The sequence below is a fragment of the Sus scrofa genome, chromosome 18 (assembly GCF_054392235.1).
Source record: "Sus scrofa isolate SSC_HxYL_T2T_F1_AM1 chromosome 18, Sscrofa_HxYL_maternal_Yorkshire_Landrace_v2.0, whole genome shotgun sequence".
NCBI classification, from domain to species: Eukaryota; Metazoa; Chordata; class Mammalia; order Artiodactyla; family Suidae; genus Sus; species Sus scrofa.
Genome location: NC_139400.1, coordinates 26466733 through 26493195, shown reverse-complemented (window position 1 = coordinate 26493195; position 26463 = coordinate 26466733). Strand labels below are relative to the sequence as shown.

The 26463-nt window shown below is 35.4% G+C and overlaps 1 protein-coding gene across 23 annotated transcripts in view; it reads left to right on the top strand.

Annotated features, from left to right (window-relative positions):
• Positions 1-26463, top strand: part of MKLN1 (muskelin 1) — a 335895-nt gene that overhangs the window by 234123 nt on the left and 75309 nt on the right. For 18 of the 23 annotated variants that reach the window (XR_014833841.1, XR_014833838.1, XR_014833842.1 and 15 more), the window contains 4 exons: positions 280-472; positions 11179-11256; positions 14607-14672; positions 23946-24058. Coding sequence is in view for 17 of the 23 variants with exons in the window: in XM_021078931.2 (XP_020934590.1) it covers positions 280-472; positions 11179-11256; positions 14607-14672; positions 23946-24058 (450 nt within the window). In the remaining 6 variants the exon portion in view is untranslated. Of the gene's footprint in view, positions 1-279; positions 473-8347; positions 9796-10452; positions 11257-14606; positions 14673-23945; positions 24059-26463 lie in introns of those variants that run through there. The other 5 variants (XM_085005439.1, XM_085005438.1, XM_085005440.1 and 2 more) reach the window with 3 other exon arrangements.

Sequence of the window (26463 nt, the reverse complement as noted above, 5' to 3'; positions counted from 1 at the left end):
GTATATGTGTACCTCTGCATGCATGTGTATCTTTGTCACCTTAATATCTTTCTGCTACATACTTTGTGACCTTTGGAAAATTATCATAATTGACTGAGCTTCAATAGTGAAGATAATAGCGATACTAATGAATGATTAATTAGAATGATGCTTATTTATGCTTAGTATACTTAGTTAATGCTTAGTAAATGCTCATTTTACATTAATGATTGTCACTTATTATTTCCTACCATAATAACCAAATCTCTTCTTATCTTATCTTTTCTTGTGTTCCAGTAGTACCGCGAACAGGAAGCCATTCGCCTTTGCCTAAAACACTTTAGACAACATAACTATACAGAGGCCTTTGAATCACTGCAAAAGAAAACCAAGATTGCACTGGAACATCCCATGTTAACAGATCTGCATGATAAATTGGTATTGAAGGGTGATTTTGATGCTTGTGAAGAATTGATTGAAAAAGCTGTAAATGGTATGTTGTAAACATGTAAACTTAGATTGGTTATTAAGGTGATTTTAAATATATGCAAGAAACAGGTTTTTTTTTTTTTTTACAAAGAGTACAGTTTATGCCAGTTCTTATTAGCTCGTTTCTTTCTTCCCTCTCCCTTTCACCTTGTAAAGATGTTAGCTCCTTGAAATAGGGACTACTTTTAGTAAGACAGGTCTGTAATGTAATAAGACTTGAAAAACAAGAACGAAACATATTTGAACTCACATATTTAAATCTAAGTTATCATCCTGGGAAACCATGCACTTAGAATGCTCACATTGACTAGCACTGAACCATGTTAGAAAAAGGCTTTTCATGTTTCCTTCAGTATCAGTAACCTACTCCTTTACATATTTTTGTTGACAGCAAATTGTCATTTTTTAAAAAACAGTGTGATTTGAGGGTAGGGAGTGCCTGGATAAACCAAAAATTTTTATTGGTTTATAGTTAATAATGAATGAGGATATTTGTATTGGAAACATGGTCTATGTGATATGGATGCTACATAATTGCTGATTTTTCTTGGGGGCCTGTAATCTTGCTTTGAAAGAATGTGAATGCTAGAACATAGTATCTCCCAAGGTAATTATTTTGGAGGATGACGCCAATTGAATATTTAAGGTCTGGTATGTTATGTTATTTCAAATAAGGAACTCTCTTGTTGCTGTATAGAATGACATCCTTTTAAAAAATCTATACTTCCATGGTAACAAAGGACAGAATAGGTGCTTATGGTATAATAAAAATAAATATTTGGTCTTTCTCTCCTTCCTAGCACACAGCTCCTAAAACTCTTGGGATTTGCAGGGTGATAAGAGTATATCTTTTGTGTGCATACAGGACTGGTGGCTGGGGTCCCTAGCTAGTTTCAGATCTCCAGAAAAACCAAACCGTGTGATTAGAGGAATGGAACTTTCACCTCTGAGAAGATGGGAGGGGTCACAGATGGTGTTCAGTCACCTATAAGCAATGTTTTAATCAATCTTGCAACCTCCAAAAAAGCCCTAAAAGAAAGGTTCGGAGAGTTTCCAGTTTGGTGAACACATGGAGAAGCTGGAGAGGGTGGAATGTTTGGAAAGAGGCGTATATATGCGCGTGCACAGGCACACACACCCACACACCCCTTCCTCTACACTTTTCTTCCACTTGGCTGTTCCTGAATTGTATCATTTATACTAAACCAATGATAGTAAGTAAAGTGCTTTCCTGAATTCTCTGATTACTCTAGCAAATTATCAATCCTGAGGGGGGTTGTGGGAGCCCCCCAGATTATAGCTGTTAAGTCAGAAATACCAGTGACTTGGGCCTTGTGATTGGCATCTGAAGTGGGTGTAGTCTTGTGGGACTGAGCCCTTTAACTTGTGAAGTCTGACACTAACTCCTTGTAGATGGTATCAGAATCAAATTGAACTGAATTGTTGGACACCCAGTTGGTGTCAGAGAGTTGGAGAAATGTTTGGTGTAAGGAGAAGACCTACTCGTTTGGAGTCAGCATTGTAGGTGAAAACAGCTTAATGCTCAATATGAACCTTGTGGAATGATACAAAGGCGTATAGAAGTTCTGTTCGTTTTATAGAAAGAAATAAAGAATAATAGACTTTCTCAGTGCTCTCCTTTTGTATATTTTAATCTTATCACTGTCATTCATTATTAGTAGGTACTTATTTATCAGATATTGGTTGACTATCTTACATCTGGAGAAAACAGAACCAGTACTGCCTTCTTTGTGTTATGATAACAAACCTGCCTCTCAGCCTTGTATATTGTTACTGCTTATTGATAATGATACTTGCAAATAAATTATTACCATGTTTGGAATAGAATGTACTTTGGAATATATTGTAGAGCATATATAATAATTATTCTCTTACCAAACCATCAAAATGGCGCTAAAGTATATATGTATACATATATATGCCATTTCTGAGAATGAATTCTGTATTTTTTTAACCTTACAGTAGAGGGCACAAGTAATTTTACGGGGTTTTTGTTTTGTTTTAAATATTTTTGTCTTGTTTTAATATTTTTAGGCAAAACAAACAAAACCCACCAGCAATTTTATATAATTATTAGTCTAAAACATGTTTTGAAACTGTCTCTTTAGCAATATACTCACTTAAGAGAAGCTGTTAAAGTCATGTGCAACTCTGCTACTGTAAAGACTTAATTAACCCTTTTAACTTTAGAAAGGAACTGAGTTTAGGGAAATTGGTAGTAACCATTTGCCAAGTCATATTTTTTGTACTCTCCGTTGGCTTGGAACAGTGTTTAGTTAATAAACATTCCTTCCAAGGTTGTTCAGTTTGCTGTTGACTTCACTGATGATGATTTGTTGGACAAATAAGGAAGTAAACACTGCAGAGTTTTTTGGCTCCTGCTCCATAAAAAACATAGCAAAGAAGGGCAAGAAGTTCCTTTCCTGGTAAATCGGAAAGTCTGGGGAATCAAAAGCATTTTTCAGGTTTCTTATAGTGGAGAAAACAAAAACCACATGTAGTGGTTCAGAAATGGTCTATATTTTAAGAACATGTTGACTATATTCATTTCTCTAATACACTCCTTATTTGTCTAGAAACATCGCTCATTTACATTTAATTTCATTAGAGGTGATTCCTTCACGAATCATTGCTACTTTTCTCTCTGACAATGCCAGGAAAAAAAGGTGGAATCCAGGTGATGATGGGAAAAAGTAATCACCCAGGAACAGGAAATACTTAAAGAAAACCTTCTTTTGCAGTATTTATCTTATGTGCTAATGAAATAAATTTTGCTTTTGTAAGATAAAGGGGGAGAATAAAGTTTAAAGTTTAACTTGAGGTCTTTATCTCCCTCCCTCCTTTCTTCTCTCTTGCCCTCCTTCTTTCTTTTTTCTCTACTTACCCCTAATCCCTACCCTTTATTTCTCCCTTCCCATTCCTTGGTTCATGCAGTAGTTGTTAATTACATGATAGGCCTGTTTCCTTCTTAGAATGTTTTTTATTTATTTTTATTTTTTATTTTTTGGTCTTTTTTGTTGTTGTTGTTGTTGTTGCTATTTCTTGGGCCACTCCCGCGGCATATGAAGGTTCCCAGGCTAGGGGTTGAATCGGAGCTGTAGCCACCAGCCTACGCCAGAGCCACAGCAACGCGGGATCCGAGCCGCGTCTGCAACCTACACCACAGCTCACGGCAACGCCGGATCGTTAACCCACTGAGCAAGGGCAGGGACCGAACCCGCAACCTCATGGTTCCTAGTCGGATTCGTTAACCACTGCGCCACCACGGGAACTCCAGAATGTTTTTTAGATCTCAAATCTTGTTGGAGTTTCCTTTATGACAAGTTTTTTAACTACAAATTCAGTATTAATAGATATTGGGCTATTTATATTTTGTATTTCTTCTTGAATAAACATTGGTTCCTTGTGTCTTTTGAGGAATATGCCCATTTTATTTAAATTGGTGAATTTATTGGCATAAAGTTGTTTATATCCCATTGTCCTTTATGTGATATCATATTCTTGATATTGGTAGTTTTGTCTGTCATTTATTGGTATTCTGCTTAGAGAGCTATCAGTTTTAAGAAAGTTTTAAGTTTTGGTTTCATTTTTTCCTCTTGTCTTTACTCTCTATTTCATTGATTTCTGTCTTTATTATTTCCTTTTACTACATATGTTGGTTTTAATTTGTTCTTTTTTTTTTTTATTGGTTTCTTATTATGAAAGTTGAGGCCATTAATTTGAGGTTCTTCTTTTCTAATGTAGACATTTGGTATTAAGAATATACCCTTAAGCACCGATTTAGTTATATCTCACAAATTTTGCTGTATAGTTTTCATTTTTGGACCCTTGGACAAAGTGGGTATTAGCGGCAGCAACTCTCCCTCCCTCACCACCTGCCCCACCCCTTTGCGCAGTTGAAAATCCACATACAACTTTTGACTCACCCAAAACTTAACTGCTAATAGCCTGCTGTTGCCTGGAAGCCTTACCAATAACATGGTCAATTAACACATATTTTGTATGTAATATGTATTACAGACTGTATTCTGACAGTAAAGTAATCTAGGGTAAAGAAAATGTTGTTAGGAAAGTCATTAAGGTAGAGAAAATACATTTACAGTATGTACTGTGTCGATATTTTAAATTTACATCATCTGTTCACAAGATAAGTTGTGTATCAATAGCTACATCAATATTGCCTTGAAGTTCCTCTCGTGGCTCAGCAGTAACAAACCCGACTAGTATCCGTAAGCACGTGGATTCAATCCCTGGCCCTTCGATCCCTTTCATTGTTAAATATATTTTTAATCTGGGGTTTTTGGAGATTCTATATCGGATTCCAGGATTGCTCTGAGTTTATGTCCTAAGTGGATATTGAACTTTGCCAGTTTTTCTCTACCTTTTGTGATTTTCCTACTCATATGTAAAATCATAATATTTGATTTTCTAATGTTAAACCTCATGTATACTTTTCTATATATTTTTTTGGCATATTTTGGGTTTAGGCAGACTAGTGTTTTGTTAGGATTCTTCCAACTATTTTTGTTAGTAAGAGTGGCCATGTAATTTTTCTTTCTTGTACCTTCCTTTTCAGGTTTGAATAATTATTAGGCAAATTTCACTTAAGGGGTTAAGAAGTTAAGCTTTTCTTCCTTTTTTCTAAATAAATGTGAGATTTGAATTAATCTCTTTCTTAAACACTTGGTCAAGGTAACCATTGAGCTATCTGTGCTTGGGATTTGCTTGGGGGATTATTTTTCCCTTACCAGTTCAACGTCTTTAAACTTTATTGGACTATTCAGAGTCGTTTGGTTGGTTGTAAAGTTTTTTGCTCTATGTTTGATGTTGTCTTCTTTCTCTCTTTAAGATTAATATGCTTTTTATAATAACTTTTGAGGTGGGTGCTTAGCTTATTTTCAGACTTTGTTATTTTCCTATATATGCATATAAGGATATACATTTCCTTCAACTTATTTTTCAGTTTTGAGGGAACATGGGGAGATCATTTGGGATGCAGAGGTGTCACTTTTTCATTTCTTTTTAGATCTTGAAAGGAAAAAAAATTCATTTTGCTTTGTTTTTAAAGGCACCCAAGGCATATGGAGGTTCCCAGGCTAGGAGTGGAATCAGAGCTACAGCTGCCGGCCACAGCTACAGCAACGCCAGACCCGAGCCCCACATCTGCGACCTACACCACAGGTCATAGCAACACTGGATCCTTAACCCATTGAGCGAGGTCAGGGATTGAACCCGCAACCTCATAGTTCTCGGTCGGATTCATTTCCACTGTGCCACGACAGGAACTCCATGAAAGAAAATTCTTGAATACATGGACTGAAAGCATTTATTTTGAAAAAATCTTTATCCAGCTTTAATGTTTGTAGCATTTTTATAAGCCACCTCAAGGATTCAAGCTTATGACTGATTTTGAAAAATTTAACTTGTTCATAAAGTTTCCTTGGCATATCTCTTATGGGTTTGAAATAACTTACTGTTTACCAATAAAACATTATATTAGAAAACATTATATTAATTAACATATTACTCCTTTTCTTTTTGACGTCATGGACGAAGATTCTTAAGTGTGTTATTTCATTGAAAATGGATGCTAAATATAACCTACTCCAGATCTAATCTGGATTGTTTGTTAATAACTCATTTTCCCTGAGAGGCAATAATATGAATTATAATTGATTAAATGAGGGTAATCTATCATGTTTCTCTATAAAGTGCCACATAGTTTTTTTTTTTAAGTCCTTTTTTGTTTGGTGTGATTAGATGGCTTAATGTTATAAAATGATAGAATATCAAGAAGTCAGTTAAATAGAGTTGAACAATAGAGAGATGTGAGAGGGCTGGCATTTGCGTTTCTAACTTTCGTGACTTATGGTAAACCGTGATATCTCTAAAAGAGGTATTTTGTTTTGGTTTGGTTTTTGGTAGAAAAGCTAGCTTTTCAAACTAGCCATGTCTTGTCTGGAACAACTTCCAACCAACAGGAATACTTCTGGTGAGGAAGTGATCTGGAATAGTGGCAAACCAATTTTCCAGAGAAGAAACAATACATTAAAAAGCCACAGGAGCCAGTAGGTTTTTATTTAAGAGCGGAATTACGTTTTTACCTTTAAATTTAAATTATATGTTTCAACAATTTTAGTTGTATCACTCTTTTATTATAATGGATATATTTAATATTGCAGCAGAATCATCTGGTATGGTGTTTTTTGTTTCCCAGAGTCTTGCCTTTTTTGAATAGGTAAAATTTGCCATGTCTTTTATTATAGTGTTTATCTTAGATTGTAATTAAAAAACTGTTTGTTAGTTATATCGATGTTTACATTTACGTGAAATCTATGAAGAGTTGAGAATATTTTGGACTTTGAAACTGGTTTAGAGTCTTTGGGCATGTTATTAATTTCTCTGAACCTTGATTTTTTAATATTTGCAATAATTAATAATGGCCATTGCTTACATTTATTTTAAGGAATAAATGAGTTAATGTGATGTCTTGCACACAGTGGGTATGCAGTAAAAGTCAACTCTTTGTGGTGTCTTGTACACAGTGGGTATGCAATAAAAGTCAACTCTTCTCTCTCTGGTAATTTTTTTAAAATAGTCCCTGCCAGATTTGGTGATACTATATCTAAATAATTTTCTTCAGGTTTTCTTATAGTCTCCAAGGAAAAGTAAGAGATAGCAAAGAGAATTGTCTGTCCTTTAGACTAGTGAAGAGAAAAGGAATTTACTTGAGACAGAGGGAGGGAAATTAAAAAGTTCCCCAATTTTTTTTTCTTTTTTTAGTATTTGCTTGACTACTCTGCAAGATGGTGATTTGTCAGAGTGCCATCATATACTAGGAATAGGCTTTATTAGAAGTAGGAGTTTTATGAACAGTTTGTTTTAGAATAAGGAATTTGGTAACATTAAGATGACTTGGAGGAATTGTCAGTCATGTGGCTAGGAAAGTCCCTCTACACCCTGCCCTTTTTTTCCATTCTAAGCATTTACTGAGCTTCTCTGATGTTATGCTATTAATTATCATTACTTAAGAGAAGATTAATTTTATCTATCTAAAGTCAACGTAATTACTAATATTTTAAATTTGGAGCACTTAATATTTAAAATTTTGTAAATTTCTTCTGTTTGCCTGATTATAAGTCTTTTGTGCACATTTAGCTCTCTTTGTCCTTGTTAAAACAAGCTAATGTCAATGCACAAAGTACTGGTTATTCACGAATGTGTCTAGTGAGGTGTGAAGAAGAGACATTTCAGGGGTAACAAAGTGTGTGAAAATGATTTATATTGATAATATCAATATGTTACAAAGTTCTTCCAAGGTTTAGAAAAGAGTTCCGCATATCTAGTTTTGTGGCCCTTCCTCTGGTAACAATAGTGCTTGATGCAAAAGAATTGGGATAATATAAGTATAAAGAAAAAAATCAAAATCAATCTAATTTTGCCAACTAAAGAAAATCACCTAACTTTTTGATGTGTGTCTGGGTTGCATACTTTTTCATTTGTATGTGTGTGTGTATTTACAAGATGATTTTACAAAAATTATGTAATGTTTGAGACTTTGCTTTTTTAACTTTGAAAATTCCTGACAATATTTTCATAGGACAGTTGTGTTTGATAGAAGAGAAACTGTGAAGGTCTTGATGGATAGTGCATTTGTAAGCTTTTCAGGTTAGCTAAAGAGTGGGGATAGAAGGATTGGTTAAAGAAACAATTAGAGAACTTAATTTTACCTGCAGTGTTCAGAATGACTTTAAAGATCAGGAATGGGGTCCGTTATCTAATTATAATTGTTCCTGTGATCACTGCCTTAGGAGCTCTTAAAAGAATTTCCCCCAGTGGATTGTGATTTCTCTTTCAGAATAGTCACAGAAGACTTAAGGGGAAAGAGGAGATGGAGACTTTTCTAAGATGAACATAAGGTGGAATCAGCCAGACACACACAGTTCGAGTAAATATATTGGTTCTAACAGTGGTGGGATCCTAGTATGCCAGAATTTGGAAGGAACCTCAGGCTCTATCCAACTCTTAAACACCACTTTTACAGATAAGGAATTTACTTATCAAAAGTCATGTAACTAATTAGTATGGGAGACTTAGGTAATATGGCAATTAGTTACTATTTAAAAATGAAATGTCTTACATTTCTGATTTTCTCTATTTTTGCTTTGTATTTTTCAAGTCTACACCTTCCTTATTTCCTTTGGTTTTCTACTCATCTTTTTATAGTCCTCTCTTTTACTCTTTTCTATCTCCTCTTCAGTTAGCTATTATGTAGAATTATTGTTTTAAAATCGTTGTTTATATTGAATAATTTTATCTTCTCTCTTTAAGGTTTTTAAAAAGGTTATTTAACTTTCATGTGCCTTTCTCAAAATGGAATAAAATTTATTACTGTATTTTACTTCTATTATAATTCTAAATTTATGATTAATATTTTTACTGTCAGCTTGTCATTACTGTTGATAGAAGCCCTACCACATTTTATCTGGGGTGGGGGGAGGAAGGATTTCCAATTCTTGTAATGGAAAAAGAGTTTTGGCCAGAGCAGGATGGGGCAAGAGTTGTCAGAAAAACCCATGGGGGTATAGATTATGTGCTAGAAACATTCTCACTAAAATAAGTTGTGAGTCTTACTTGTTCCCCTTACTTTAACAATTAAAATATAACTGCTAATTTATGAGTGCTAATTTAAGAAGGAGAGAACTTTCTTTTTGCAAGAATTTTTAAAGTGCCATAAGCAAAGAAAAAAAGAAACTAGCTAATTTTATAGGGTGGAGATTTTCAGCTAAACCCATCTGAAAAGACTTAAAAGCTAAAAGGTGGGGTTACCATTGCATTTCATAATTGCACATAAAAGAAAGAGATTAGAGAAGTTTCTGTAAGTTACATAGTCTCTGGCAAGTATACAAGTCATAGAGAACACAGTTTTTTTACATATGAATCCTTTGGAGAAGTATTTGCTTTCAGTGACTAATCAAGCAAAAGGGAATCCTGTATTCAGAATGAGATTAGAGTCAAAAGACAGAATTTATAGTAAAACTTACTTCATGAATTATAATCTGTTTGGACTCATGTAAAAGAAAACCCTAGGTTAAAAGTAAGGAAATGTTGGCGTTCCCATTGTGGCTCAGCGGTAATGAACCCTACTAGTATCCATGAGGATGCAGGTTCAATCCCTGGCCTCTCCCGGTGGGTTAAGGATCCAGCATTGCCATGAGCTGTGGTTTAGGTTTCAGACACTGCTCGGATCCTGCATTGCTGTGGCTGTGGGGTAGGCTGGCAGCTGCATCTCTGATTCAACCCTTAGCCTGGGAAATTCCATATGTCGCACATGTTGCCCTAAAAAAACAAAACAAAACAAAACAGTAAGGAAATATTATACCACATAATAAAAGGTAAGGTAGATTTCATGTTAGTTGATTCAGGGATCCAGTTTCTTTATCTCTCTCAGCCCTGTCATTATAGAGTTGATATCATTCTTACACAGATGGGCTATAGAAATTGTGTACATTGCATACAGATATAAAATTTTCCAGAAGAATAAAAATAGGTTTTTCTTCTCTGATGTCTGTTTAGAAATAAGAGGACATTTCCTTGAAGTTCCCCCAGCGATACTCATGTTTAATTAAACTGTCCTTTTTAAGGGGCACAGGATTAGGGCTTGATAATAATTTGGGGTAGAATTGATGTCTGTGGGGAATTTAGTCTCCATGACCATCATAGTATCTAATGTAACAACTGGTTACTATAGCATAACAACTCGTCTTAAGAAGGTTTGGGAGTTCCTGTTGTGGTTCAGTGACTAGTATCCAAGAGGACGCAGGCTTGATCCCTGGCCTCGCTCAGTGGGCTAAGGATTTGGCATTGCTGTGAGCTGTGGTATAGGTTGCGGATGCCGCTCAGATCTGGCATTGCTGTGGCTGTGGCATAGGCCAGCAGCTGCAGCTCCGATTGAGCCCTTAGCCTGGGAACTTCCATATGCCATGGGTGCGGCCCTAAAAAGCAGGAGAAAAAAAAAAAAAAGAATGAGGTTTAGAATTTATTAATGAAGCAGATGCAGGAATTAAGCATAGTGAAATGTGAGTCCCAGCTGCACCACTTAAGAGCTCTGTGGTTTGGGTTAATTCATTAATTTCTCCAAATATATATCTCCATATCTGTAAAATGAAGATGATAATGCCCAATTCATAAGGCTGTTTTAAAAATTAAATCAGATAAGTTAGATAGCACAGATTCTAACATTTACTATTCTATAAATATGTAACTGTTACTAGTACTTTTATCTCTGTGCAGTTTTGTATTCAAAGAAAACTAAAAATTTTCACTTTAAAGGATTAGTTTTGTTTTTTCCTGAAGATACAAGGGCCTAGACCAAAATAGTTAGGAGTTCCCATTTCCATCTGTAGCTTTTTTGTTTAGTAGTACAAAAATGGGGAAAACTTAGTAAGTTTAGTACCAGCTACCACTAAAAAAGCTTGTTTAATTACATGATTGTGTCAACTAATATTTTGCTCTTTGTATTTGAGGTAACATGAAAACTGAAGTGACACAGTTTATGAAAATGTGCTATGTTTTAGTGACATATTAGTAATTTTACTTAGTGTAGGCTTGTACATTTTGGTTTTTTGCCTTAATAAAAAAATGTAAGCTGTTAAGTTGTAATTATCTCTCATTCTTTAATATTTGCAGATGGCTTGTTCAATCAGTATATCAGCCAACAGGAATATAAGCCACGGTGGAGTCAAATCATTCCCAAAAGCACCAAAGGTAAGTCCTAACCTCTAGGTTGTGGGTCCTTTTTTTTTTTTTTTTTAATCCAATTTTATCAGTTTCATGTGTACAGCAAAGTGAATCAGTCATACATATAAATATATCCATTCTTTTTTCCCCTATAGGTTATTACAAACTATTGGTAGATTGTCCTGTACTATATAGTAGGTTCTCATTAATCATCTATTTTATAGAGTAACGTGTTATTCCCCCCTTCTCAATTCTTTTTTTTTTTTTTTTTTTTTTTTTTTTTGTCTTTTTTGTTGTTGTTGTTGTTGTTTCTTGGGCCGCTCCCGCGGCATATGGATGTTCCCAGGCTAGGGGTTGAATCGGAGCTGTAGCCACCGGCCTACGCCAGAGCCACAGCACCGAGGGATCCGAGCCGCGTCTGCAACCCACACCACAGCTCACGGCAACGCCGGATCGTTAACCCACTGAGCAAGGGCAGGGACCGAACCCGCAACCTCATGGTTCCTAGTCGGATTCGTTAACCACTGCGCCACGACGGGAACTCCCCCCTTCTCAATTCTTACCTCCCTCCCAACAGTTTCACCTGTGGTAACCAAAGGATTGGTTTTGAAGTCTGAGTTTGTTTCTGTTTCCTAAGTAAGCTCTTCTGTATCATTTTTATTAGATTCCACATATAGATAATATCATATGGTATTTATCTTTGACTTACTTCACTTAATATGATAATCTCTAGGTCCATCCGTGTTGCTGCAGATGGCATTATTTCATTCTTTTTTATGGTTGAACAGTAGTCTCTTGTATATATGTACCATGCCTTCTTTATCCACTTCTCTGTTGATGGACATTTAGGTTGCTTCTGTTTCTTCTATTATAAGTAATGCTACAATGAACATTGGGGTACATGCATCTTTTCAAATTATGGTTTTCTGCAGATATGTGTCCAGGAGTGGGATTGCTGGATCATACCCTAGTTCTTTTTTTTTTTTTTTTTTTGTCCTTTTTGTCTTTTTAGGGCCACACCCACGGCATGTGGAGGTTCCCAGGCTAGGGGTCTAATCAGAGCTGTTGCCACTGGCCTATGCCACAGCTACAGCTACACCAGATCCAAGCCACATCTTCGACCTACACCACAGCTTACGGCAATGCCAGATCATTATCCTACTGAGCGAGGCCAGGGATCGAACCCACAACTTCATGGTTCCTAGTCAGATTCGTTTTCGATGCACCACGACGGGAACTCCCATACCGCAGTTCTATATTTAGTTTCTTAAGGAACCTTCATACTATTCTCCATGGTGGTTGTACCAATTTACATTCCCACCGTAGGTTGTGGGTGCTTTTGATTTAATGTCCCAGTTTCATTTGTCCCAAGGTCACTCAAGTTTCACAGTACCCTATTAATGAAAATCAAGTGTTTAAAACAAAACAAAAATTCTCAACTAGATGGCAGAGTTAGTTTATTAAAATTTTTCTTTTAAACCTTTTTGCTTTATGGCTATAACAGAAGGTTGGGCATCTTTTACACAAAATACCATCATTAACTGCTTTTTGTAGAATTGTAAATTTATAGCCTATTGTATTGTGATGCCAAGCATTTGTCCCTGAAGAAGCTTAATCTCTGCAAAATTGCTCACTAAAGCTAATAGAGCTTATGAGAAAAGTAGAAATGGGACGTAGCAGTCTAAATCTATGGAACTTTATAACCAGATACTAATAAAAACTAGTGTACTTATCCTAATAAAAATAAATACTAGTAGGCATTTACATTGAGCATCACAATAATTTTGTAGCCTTAAACCTTGGGTCTCATGCTTCTTTCTTTGAGCTGTGGACCCTATAGGACATTTGCTTCTAATAAAGACAATGTCTGTCAAAACTTAAGATCTGATCCAAGATATAGTATTTTCCATTTTTTCAAGTGGGAGAACTTTTTGTCAAAGTACTCTGCCTTGTCAGACGGTTAACATAGTGGAAAGTGCTTGTATTTAAAGGAAGTCAGTTCTGTGGATGTTCAGCTTTTGTCCTATGGTCTTTCGTATATTGTTAAGGCCTTCATTTTAATTGTGAGAAAGCTTTCCCCTGATAATATTAAACATTAGCATACTGAGAAAACTGCTTATGAGCCTCCATAATGGCAGAGTTAAATAAGCATCATTTTCCTATCTTATCACATATGATGTAATTTTCTTCAAAGAAGTGCATGTTGTAGCAAACAAACTGTAGTTGTATATTGAAAACTGCATTAAATAAGTAAAGTGCAAATGTATTGACAATAAATTTATAGTGTTTTCTTAATCTGTTCTTGAAAGTGGCAATACTGACTACTGATTAGAGGGAAGAAAAAAGAAAAAGGACAAAACTTCAAAACTAATGAGCTGCAAATTCTAAACTTAACTATTAAAAAGGAGAAAGAATTTGCAGGAAACTTCTGAATGATTAGTGCTTGAATATAGATTCAGTTTTGCATTTTAGTTACAATAGGATAAGACTGAAATTTCAGTCTTTTTCATAATACCCCTGTGAATTTAGTAAAAAGTTGGGTGTACCGTATTTTACGTAGGAGAAAGCTGATGTAGGGAAAGTAATTAGCTAGAATAATATATTTTAATTAATTGGAGAGTTATAAGAGAACCTCAGGTTTTCTGGTTTACCTCCAAGTCATTAGAATCCTGTAACATCTTGAACCATGAAATGAAGTTACATCTTTATTATATAAGATTTGATATAAAGTAGGATTAGATATAAGGTGAATAATAGCTTTCTCTTTTAAAGTTTTTGATTATATTTAAACCTGCCTGTTAAACTTCGTGATGTAAGAATCAAAAAGAAGCAAATCTTACATTTTGTCAGGCAGTACTCAGATAAACTTGTAGGTAAATTATGTGGGAACTGATTTCTGAAATATTGGTATAAAATTAATACATCATTAATGTAAAATTAGATAGCCTCTTAGTTTTCAGTGGCTAGTTTTATGAACTTTGAAACTGCTCATTATACTAATAAACCATGCCTAGAGTTACAAACATACAATCTAATTCTGTAATTGTTTTCCATCTTCACTCCACTAGTTCAGAGATTTTTGTCTTAACTTTTTTTGTATATCCTGTGTTTTTGCTAATTTATGGCACTGGTCCTGAATGAATTGGAAATAGCTTCCAGTTGCATTAAGAGCCTGAAAACAATTAGCAAAAAGAGATAATTATTATAAACTTAGTTATAAATCATATTTCTTTTATGAGTCTTCTTACTTATTCTTAATATTGAAAGAATAAATGTTTGATATTTTTACTACTCATTACAGACTTGTGATTGAAGTTACTCTGGATTTGTGATTGTTCTGTGTTCCTCCTTTAAAGAAAATATCTCTTCTACTTCAGGTGATGGAGAAGATAACCGACCAGGAATGAGAGGAGGCCATCAGATGGTTATTGATGTTCAAACAGGTAAGGAATACTTGCAATGGAAAGCAAATTCTTTAAAATAGTATACATCATTAAATGCCAGATAGTCATGAATACACTTCTTTCCATTAACAAAGGTTAAATGTCATAGGCTATAACCAAGTAGCAAAGAAAATAGGCATCAGCCATAGGTATAACATAAATGAGGCAATAGTCCATGAGAAAGGGGAGGCTACTGCACAAATGAAATTAGATAACCTAAAAGAAATGTAATGCACAGCCCCTTACAGCTGTGTGTGTCTGTGTGTGTGTGTGTGCGTGCACGTGCATGTGTGCATGTTTGTAGTTTTATATGTATTTGATTTTCATAGAAAATCAAATTTTCTTCATTTTTAGTGCATTTATATTTTAATGCCATGATGTGGGAATTGTTACAATGAAAGAATTAACATATATTTTTAGAAAGAGAGAATATAAAATTAGATAGTTTTAAGTGTTGGTAGATCTATTAATTGCTAAACACTGTTCACAAGCCTACCTTTTAAATTTTATTCTCTGACTCAATACTGAAAATTTTCCTTAGGTTTCTATAGCCTAGAACAGCTTAAATATCATTATATTTAGAGATTAATGCTATAGCTTTAGTAGGTTTCAAATTACTGTCTTGAAAAGCAAATAATACCAAGAATTTTGTATAATTTTATTATTTGGTTTTAGAAAGCTTTACCACATAGAATGCTAGGATCCACCCAAGTAATATTTTACTTTTTCCAAGTATAATAAAAACTATATTATATTACTGTGTTATGCTCATGATAGTGCTTCAGGAATAGTCATTTTGACATGTTATAAAATAATTAGTAAAAGTTATTGTAGTGTACATAGTGATCTTCTAGGCATTAATGTATTTTCACAAATGTTTTGTGGGCAACAAGAGAGATTATAATATTTTATTTAAAATTAACTGCTAAATTTGTATAGTAACCTGTGAGCTTGTTTAGCAATATTATTAGGGTCTCTGAAAACAGTTCATTTTGAGGCATAGGAATTTGCTTTCCTAAACTTGACCCTGCCTCTCAAACCACTTCCCACAGAAATAGGCTTGACTCAACTGAGTCTTAAAAGCATCTTTTTTTCTTTTATTTTTTAATGATTTTTATTTTTTCCATTATAGTTGATTTATAGTGTTCTGTCAATTTCTGCTGTACAGCAAAGTGACCCGGTCATACACATATATATGTTCTTTTTGCTTACATTATCCTCCATCATATTTCATCTCAAGTGACTAGATATAGTTCCCTGTGCTATACAGCAAGACCTCATTGCTTATCCACTCCAAATGCAATAGTTTGCATTACTAACCCCACACTCCCAGTTTATCCCACTCCCTCCCCCTTCCCCTTGGCAACCACAAGTCTGTTCTCCAAGTCCATGAGTTTCTTTTCTGTGGAAAGGTTCATTTGTGCCCTATATTAGATTCCAGATATAAGTGATATCATATGGTATTTGTCTTTCTCTTTCTGACTGACTTCACTTAGTATGAGAGTCTCTAGTTCCATCCATGTTGCTGCAAATGGCTTATTTTGTGTTTTTTTTAATGGTTGAGTAGTATTCCATTGTGTATATATACCACATCTTCTTAATCCATTCATTTATTGATGGACATTTAGTTTGTTTCCATGTCTTGGCTGTTGTGAATAGTGCTACAATGAACATACAGGTGCATTTACCTTTTTCAATAAAAAGCATCCTTTTTCCACCTGAGAATTCAATAAATACCCATATGCTTATTTCTCAGCAAGATCTATATACAAATTGGTATTTTTAATCCAAAAGAGTTAAATACTGTGTGAAAAATTGTTTAGGTTGTCTGCAGTAGCTTTTCTCCTCTTTTGAACATAAAATGAGATTTATAATGCCATTCTTTTTTTCTCAGTCATAATGAAAATATTATTGAATCCTTTTTTAAAATTTGCTAATACTAAATAAAAAACATTTGTTTGAAAAGCTACTTTAATTTTCTAGACAAAATGCTATTTTTCTTAAATGTGAAAGTAATATGGTTTATATTACCATTTAAAGTTCCCTTTATTAGGGAACAGAAGGGATTTTCATAGGGCTTATTTACTGTGTTGTTTATTATGGGATATGTACATGTGTAAGAGAAAATTTTTCTTTTTTTGGAATCCCTGATATTTGAAAATGGAAAATAAAAAGATTCAAATGATAGGCAAATGTCCTGACATAACTTAAGATGAACAGAGTCATTGAGGATTGAAAGTTAACTGTATGTGAATGTTGAGGTTGAAAGAGTTTAAATTCAAATGATCCCCTGTATGAGTAGTAGAGATGGTGTGTAAAACTATTGGCGTGGGATTCTTCCTTTTGAGAAGTGGCGTGGGATTCTTCCTTTTGAGAACTGGTTTGGGATCCAGATTGAGGTAGAGGAAGAATGCAGCTTTTGAGGATTCAGGTGTCTGGAAGCAGAGAGACACGGAAGGAAAGATGCCCCAGGACGCAACCGTTTAAATCAGAAAAAGCTTTGAACTTTCATAAAGCTCTAGAATTGTGGTTTAGGTTAAGTTAAACATGTGTCTGGTTGTGAGAACAGATAATCCAGGAATCTGCTATATCAAGAGAAAACAAAAGGAATTTTTAAAATGCCATTCAGAAGTTTAGTAATTTTCACATCCAGCATTCCCAGTCTTTTGTTTCAGATAACCATTGTGTTTTCCTTTCTGTCACCATGCTCCATCCTTTTGGTATTTCCTGGTATTCTTTGATGAGACTTCATAAATGGGCAGCCTTTAAGGAGGCCCACGATACTCTTGAAATGGTATGTAATAGTTTGTCTGTCCACCTTTGTGGAATTTATGAGAAAATTCATTACCTATATATTTTTAAAGAGTTAAATATCTCTATCAAGTTCTGACATTCCATGATAAGTAAATACTGCTGTTATGCATATAAAGTTTCAAATGTAATTCCTTGCTCTGCTTAAATGGGATTCGTTGTTGAAAAAATAGTGTTACAGAGTAAATGGTTGCCCGCTTTTCCAGATTATTTGTTGCTAGATCTGAGGTGGCTGAGGAAGAAGTTAGTAGGCAGTGAAGTCAGAGAGGTAGTGAGGAACCATTGTGTTGACTTATTTTCTAAGTACTTTAGCCTTATTCTTACTGAGACAATGGAAGAAAGACATTGTTAGATTTTGAGAAATGCTGTGAACTGACTTTGCATTTTAACAAAATAAATTATATGAAGTGCAGAAGCAGAGATACCTTTTAGGAAGCAAGTGCTTATCAGAGAAGTGATGATAGCATTGGTTTTTACTAGAATGGTGGTCAAAGTTTTGAGACTTGGTCAGATATTGGATGTGTTTTGAAGATGTCATATACACCTGACAGGATTTACTGATAAATTGGATATGAGGTGTGAGAGAAAGGAGTAGAGATGACTCAGGGTTTTGACATGAGCAGTTGGAAAAAATAGAATAGCCATTCCCTACCTAAAATGGGTGAAACAGGGGATTAAGTATGGTGGGTTGTTTAGCAGCTTGATTTTAGACAGATTATGTTTGAGATGCCACATAGGCAACCAAGTAGATATTTGAAGTAAGTGGTTAGATATATTAATTTGGCGTTCAGGGGACAGGTCCAGGCAGAACAGTCTTTTCCCTCTCTGTATTCATATAGCACTTTGTTTATTCTCTTATTTTTACTCCAGTGATTTCCGATTGTGTTAGAGCTGTGTGGGTAGGTGTTGTGTTTCCCATTCCTCTCTATTCAGCCTTCTCCTCTCTACCTCCCATCCCCAGTAGTCTTACTGAGGAGGGGAAAGACAAGGATCTTGCATCATTTTTATGGCCCCAGAACCTGGCTTGGAGTAGGTATGAACTAAATATTCACTGAATTAAATTGAAATTTTAAAATCCATTTTTCCTTTGAGTGGAAAGAAATATTTACTTGGAAACTGCACTCCGATACTGCTTTAAACCTTGATGAATGGATCATATTGTGATATTTTTCCGAGATGAATTTATGTTATTGGTTATATTTCAGTATATTTAAATTTTCCGATGATTCTTCTTGTTCTTTTCTAGTATATAGACTATATTTCCTTAAAGCTGTAGTTTTTATTACCTTGGGGGTCTAGGTAAAGAAATTAAATGTTACGTAGACTGCTTTTTTAGGGGAACATTTGGTGCTTTTTGATTTTATTTTGGGTATAAGAGCAGAATCTAGGATATCTTTGGAATGTTTTTTTCTAGAAATTCTTCTATTTCTATTATAAAATAATTAATAGCATAATTTACCAAAATGGTTTCATATACTTTATTTCATCGTTTATGCACCAGAGCCTTCCTGTAACTCCTACCATTAGGTTGATTTTAATCATATTCAGAGGTACAATTCTCACTAAGTCTTTGAAAGAACCTTTTCTAGTCCAGCCTTATTGATGTAACAATCAAACATAGTGGTTAGAAGTTGAGTGGTCTGGTCGTGTAGTCTGGAAAGGAAGTGTATGCATGTATTAGACATACCTGGATTTGAATTCTGACTTTACCACTGACTTTTTGTTTGATCTTGAATGAGTTATAATGATAAAAATAGGAATAATAAAGTTGTAAGAGTTGAACGAGGGAGTTCCCGTCGTGGCGCAGTGGTTAACGAATCCGACTAGGAACCATGAGGTTGCGGGTTCGATCCCTGGCCTTGCTCAGTGGGTTAAGGATCTGGCGTTGCCGTGAGCTGTGGTGTAGGTCAAAGATGCGGCTCGGATCCCGCGTTGCTGTGGCTCTGGCGTAGGCTGGTGGCTACAGCTCCGATTCGACCCCTAGCCTGGGAACCTCCATATGCCACGGGAGTGGCCCTAGAAAAGGCAAAAAGACAAAAAAAAAAAAAGAGTTGAATGAAATAATGTCTTTTACGTATAAATTATATGTTATTTATATATTTCCACATGCAGGGGTTTTTTTGTTTGTTTGTTTTTTTCTGTCTTTTTAGGGCTGCACCTGTGGCGTATGGAAGTTCCCAGGCTAGGGGTTGAATTAGAGCTGTAGCTGCTGGCCTGTGCCACAGCAACACAGGATCCGAGCCATTGTCTGTGACCTACACCACAGCTCATGGCAACACCAGATCCTTAATCCATTGAATGAGCCAGGGACTGAAACTGCATCCTTATGGATACCAGTCAGGTTCGTTACCGCTGAGCCACAACGAGAGCTCCTATTTGCAATATGTTAATCTACAAATATATACTGACAGGGTTCATTTTTATCCTGAATATGAATTTGTGTTTTTTAAACTTTTTAAAAATTTTTCATTTGTTTTTCTCTTGGTGTCTATAGTAAACTAGGAATTAAGCTAACTTCTTTCACAAGCTAGTAACTCTTCTCCTGCCTTTTCTTTTTGACAAGTGAATGTTATCTAACATTAGGCTCACACTGTGTCTTTGTATACTATATGCAGTCCATACTATTTCAATATGGGAAAATGTATTAAATTATGAAAATAGTGTGCCATCTTGTGGAGGATTATGCTAAAAATCAGAGTAGGAGGAGAGATAACTGCAGTTGGGCTCATAAAATAAAAAACCTGCTTCTTTGTGCAAAATCGTGTGAAGACAGTGATGATTTCTACCTTGTTTTTAGTGTGTATAAAATGTATAGGTTAGTTCTATTAGGAGTAAGTAGTTATAGGCTTTATTTAGTACTGATACCCCCCAAAAAAGATCTATACAAAGCATATGGTTGAATTTTAGTTTATGTGGCCTAAGTAATGACTGATAGATTCATTCATTCAGTCAGTCAGTCTCTTAGAATGAAATTGGCTTGACAACTTCAACATAGGCTATTATTGGTCAGTTTACTTCCAGTCCTTCTCTTTCCGGGCTCCTCCTATTCACTCAGGCCTGTGTGTTGCAAGTTTAGATCTGACTATGTTAACATCTCTGCTTAAGATCTTCTGTTGCTACTACACTGTGGAGTCAAGTTCAAAGTCTATATTATCATTTTAACTCATTCCATGATCTGGCCACTACCTATCTTTTTGACTTATCTCCAGTTCACTACCTTTTTTTGTTCTTTTAAAATGGACACTGTGTTTATTCATCACTTAGTTTTCTCCTCTGTGCATGCATTATTTACTTCTCATGGTAGGTGTGCCATTTTAGAGCTAAGGAAACCAACAATTAAGGAATTTGGTGGTGGTCACACAGCTGTGGTGATAGAGTGGTAATTCCATCCAAGATCTGCCTCATGTTAGAGTCTGTGTATTTTGTTTGCTTTGTTTTTTGCTTTTTGGGGGCCACATCCATGGCATATAGAAGTTCCCAGACTAGGGTTCGAATCAGAGCTGCAGCTGCTGGCCTACGCCGCAGCAATACTGGATTTTAGCCGTGTCTGTAGCCTACATCACAGCTCATAGCAACGCTGGATCCTTAAGCCACTGAGCAAAGCCAGGGATCAAACCCACATCCTCATGGATACTAATCAGGTTCGTTAACACTCAGCCACAGTGGGAACTCCTAGAGTCTGTGTCTTTTAAGACACTTTATGTGTTTTTCTGTCTCTGTACTTTGTTTTACTTCTTTATTCTGCTTGAAAAGTCCTCTTCTCTGTCCTTCATTCTACCAACAAAGCCACCTTCTGATCATAGATCAGATCACTGTCACCATGAAGTTTTCCTGAGTCCCCTCCATCTGGTGTATTCTCTTCCTTTATTTGAACCCCCATGGTGCTTTTTACCTTTTAACTTTCTTATGTCACTTAGTCTACACTGCATTATGGTGATTTATATACTTGTTTTATATGCTTGACTAGATTGTAAGTTCCTAGAGGATAGAGGCTGTGTCTGTTTTAATTCTCTAAAATGCCTTGCCAGTTCAGATTGATACTCAAAAAATACCGACTGAACATTCCTATGAATTTGGAAGAAATAGGTAGCCTCTGTAGCCTGTGCTCCTTTACGAAAAAACCACAGAGAAAGGGCTGCTGCTTGAGGAGGATTGTACTGCCCCAGGGATGTACATTAATTGTTATATAACCTGTAAGCATGAGAGTGGACATCCAGTAAACCAAACTACTGCCCTGTTGCAAATAATAGCATTTTCCTTTTTCGTTCTTAATTCTCAGTACAGTTCTGTATGATTATTTCTGTAATCTTTAAAGGTTTTTTATATCCCTACTTTTGCTGGGTTTGTTTCTAAATAATTTTTCATCTCTGAGTGATTTAACTTAAATAACTAGATGATTTAATTAAATTTTGTTATGCATTCATTCAGGTATGTCGGAAGGTCCTGTTTCCATCTGATGCATTCAGTTTTACTATTAAACTTAAACTGGGACCACAAAGCATTCATGAACAAGAATGACATCTTGGATTAATTCCATTGGGATGCTTGCTCTGTGCCAGATTTTATTTTGCTCAGCTATCAATGAGGCTGTTGTGGAAATGTGGGTTTTCTTTGCTGTGAGAATTTATGTGTACAAAGAGACCTGCTTTTCAGAGAGAACATTGAGAACCCAGAGCCCAAGAGGAAGGGTTATTAAAGTTAATGAACCAGGGTAACCTTATCCAGAGGGTGCCCAGAAACACTATAAAACAGAAGGTCAATTGCAATTGCTATTTTAGTTATATACCCCGTCCCTTTCCAGGCTTCAGGATTTAACGAGGTTAATTGCCTTTATAGTGAAGCCTTGGCAAATAATTTTTAAGCCAGATGAAAATTCTTTAATTTTTTTCTTGTAAAATTACCATATGCCATTTGGGAAACAGAATGTTACTTAACTAATGATAACGGATTGTTTTATACCTCTGAGATGTGGCAGTTTTTTAATAGTTTAAAATAATTTCTGTTATTTCACATTTGTACAGAGCAAAAAGTGTTCTAGGTACTGAGTTAGACATGGAACAGATACAGTAATCCTGTTTTATTGCATCTTTGGTACTTAGTAACTACAAAGCTTTGGGGGTTTGTTTTTTTTGGGGGGGTGCATGTTCTAAAGTTGGAATGCTGTTCACGCTTGTCAGCCTTCAGAATGTTTTCCAGTAACTTACATCTGAAGAACTTCACCACAAACTGAGAGTTTTGTAAATGAAAAAACCAAGACCCATTACCCAGTCAGCACTAGAACTCAGTCCTGTTCCAGTGGTCTCTTATCCAGAAGCATTATTTTGATTTCCTCTAGGTTCTTTCACTTAGCAAATTCACTTAGAGTTTGAAATTATATAAAAATATGACAAAGATCTCTTAGAAGAAAGCTCTATGAATGGCAAGAATTTTCTTAAATGATGCTACAGTATTTCCAGGTGCACTGTGCATCATAACTATTCGGGATGGGATGTAATTTGGATGACAGTCTCCGTGTGTATAGGCCTAGGGCATGTCAATTACATAGTAGATGGCTTTGTAGTTTTCATGTAATGTGTTATTTAACTTAAAAAATTTGGTGGGCATGTGTAACTAGCAGACATAAGATATTTTCAAAAGGGAAATATTTAAAGAAAGAAAGGCGCTGTTATTCTGTAAAGAGAGGTGGTTGATACACAGTGTTTTGTCTTAGAAATTTTCACTAGTCACTGAGCAAGAAATAAGTTTTGTCACAGTGATAAAGTCCATGGATATAATAGACATCTCAGACTTAAGGAGAAACCAAATTCTCAGGATACCTAGAATGACTTGAAGGTCAATTTCTGAGGAGTTAAACCTACCACAGTATATTTGGAAAACTTTCCACCAGTTTCCAAGGAAATACCAAGTCTGTGCTTTATTCTTAAGGTACCTAACTGTAACTCATAGCCGTTTTAACCATTGTTTTTGGTATTGTAATAGAAAACAGACTTAGTGTGGAACTTTTTCAGAAATAGCTAGATGTATTTATATTTTGCACTGTATATTCCCCCTTAATTTTTAAAAACAATCTGAAGCTCCATTGTTTTGAAGCTGGTGAATGTAAACTTTTCATGGCTTAATGGAATCTCCTAAACTGGCTGCACATCAAGTTTCCTTCAAAGTATTGACTTTTTTTTAACCCACTGAAGATCTTTGGAGTCAGAATCTTAGGGGATGCCTCTTAGTTATATTTATATTTATAAATCTATCAAACTCCTGGTTCTGCCACAGACTTTCTATGTGCTCATGGTTAGGAAATACTGATATTTATTTTGGAATGTTACCAGTTTAAAAACCTCATGTTTAAGTATACTTAGATATACCTTCCTAAATGATCTTAGAAGCAATTGGCTAGATCTGGGTGCCTGTACTTAAATTTGTCCTTAGGTTTATTTTTTACACATATTTTTCTAATTTTCATAGAGACCGTTTATTTGTTTGGTGGCTGGGATGGAACACAAGATCTTGCTGACTTCTGGGCATACAGTGTGAAGGAGAACCAGTGGACATGTATCTCTAGAGACACTGAGAAAGAGGCAAGTTCTCAGACTTTTCATCCATCTGTATTACGATAGGGGTGTGGGCATACACTTCTTTTTTGGATGATTTGTATTCTTTTCTAATGTCTGTCAGCAGTGTAGCAGATGAATTTGTGATGAACTAGTTTTGCTTAAGTAGTCTTGCATTTCAGCATCTATACCTGGTTCTTCAACTACTGGTACCTGAACAAATCTATTTTATGGAGATAAATAGAAATGGGTATCTAATATAATTTAGTTTTTAACCACTTTAGTTAAAATGTAACTGTGTAACTATCTTTTTTCTCATGTCCCTGTCACCTTTACTCTTATTATGTTGTCAGCCGCAAGGGAAGTCCCCTTTACTCTTTATTTTGAACATTATCTTATTTTTATTTCCTCTGGAAAAAAATGTACTTTAGATTTCTTCACTACCTCACTATTTTGGCTTCTCACTATTTGATTGTATTGTCAGTTTTCACAGATGATATATATTTAAACTAAAATTGTATGTATGTATTCATGTATGAGTGAATAGAATGGCTTGAATTTCTGGCTTTAAACTAAATAAGTACATAATTGTACACTGATATAAACCACATATTCATATATTATTTTTTCAAATCTTCGTAGAATTTTTAATGTACTCTTCAATCTAAGCACTTTGGAATTACAAGGTGAAAAATAAACTGTAACAAATTTTAGTAGCTGCAGATGAAAAGGGGAGAAAAAGACCTAATTCAAAACCACTGATTTTAATCTAGGAAGGCCATTTTTTTTAAAATCTGTTTTTATGCCTTTAATCTTAGAAAATTGAACTCTTGGTTACTTGGTGTGTTCCATTGTTAATCATTTGGATAGTTTTTATCTTTTCAAAGAGATCTTAAAATTCTGCTTTCTAGTTATTATCCCTGTAAAATGGCCTTTGCCTTTCAGCATTAAAGTACCATTTTCTAAAATGATTATTTCTGTCCTCAACAAAAAATAAAGACAGATCTTAAAAGAATACCTATCTTACTTTTCTTAAACTATTTTAGATGTAGGTTGATTGTATCTGTAATTATTCTCGCAAGAAGCTTGAGATTCATGCTGAAATCCTCCCTCTTCTTCATTGGATAAATCTAATTAGTGCCTCAGTTCCATCAATTCTAGCACGCAACCTTACATATCAGATGTCTCTTCTCTATTCCTTTTGGCACTAATTCCAACTTTATAGTTTCTTTCTTAAACTTTTTGCCTCCATTATTGATCTCAAGATCTATTCTCCATTCATTAGCACAGTCTTCTAAGAAAACATTTGGCCATTTTAAGTGACGCCTCTGCTTAAACCACATGGTTAGCTTCAGTCCCTATTTCAGTTAGCTGTGCATTCTATAGTACATTATAAGCATACACAAAACTTTAGTGACGTATAGTAATAGGCATTTACTTTGTTCATAAGTCTATAAATGGACTGGGTGATTTTTGGTTTTGGCTGGGTTCACTCATCTGTTGGGAGTCAGCTGGTACTACTAAGCTCTGTTTTACCTAGTCACTCACCTTCCTGTTGGCTCGCTGAATTTTGTTCTTATGCACTGGTAGTATTGCAAGGGGGATGAAGCAGGCATATGTGCTTCATTAAATTTGTTATTCTCTTTTCCCAAAAGAAGTCATATGACCAAATCCACGGTTATTGGTTGGTGGGCAGCACTGTCAAAGGGCATAGATGCTGGGAAGTGTGAGTAATCACAACAATAAAGAAGTTTATCTACCTTAGTTCCTTTTGCTTAGAGTAAAAACTTCAAGTTTTTCGTCATGATTTGATCCCCATCTACTTTTCTAGACTCATTTTTTTGGCTTTAGGTGCTATCCTTACTTCTAGTTGCTAAAATTTATTCAACATTCTCGTCTGTGTCCTTTGGAATGGTGTCTTGCCTGTTTGGAATTAACAGAGGCTCCTCATCACATGTATCCAGCTTTTACCTAGTAAATGCCTACTTACTCTTTAAAACTCTGTGAAGATTTCACTTCCTCTGGAACCTTTCTTGACTTCCCTAACCAGAATTAGAAGCATTATTAATTCTGCTATGTCCACTTAATGCCTTGTATTCCTTGCATGGGTCTGCTATAATGATTGGTTTACGTTTTTTTGGTTTTTTGTTTGTTTGTTTTTCCTTCTTTGGCTGCCCTGAAGCATATGGTGCTCCCGGGCCAGAGATCAGATCTGAGCTGCAGTCTCGACCTAATCCAATGCTGCAGCAACACTAGATCCTTAACCCACTGTGCTGGGCCAGGGATCGAACCTATGTCCCAGAGCTCCTAAGACGCCACCAGTCCTGTTGTGCCACAGAGGGAGCTCCTATATTTTCATTTCCCTGTGGAGATGCTGAATTCCTTACAGCATGAATCTTATGCGTACGCTTTGATGACTAGTTGAAATAAGT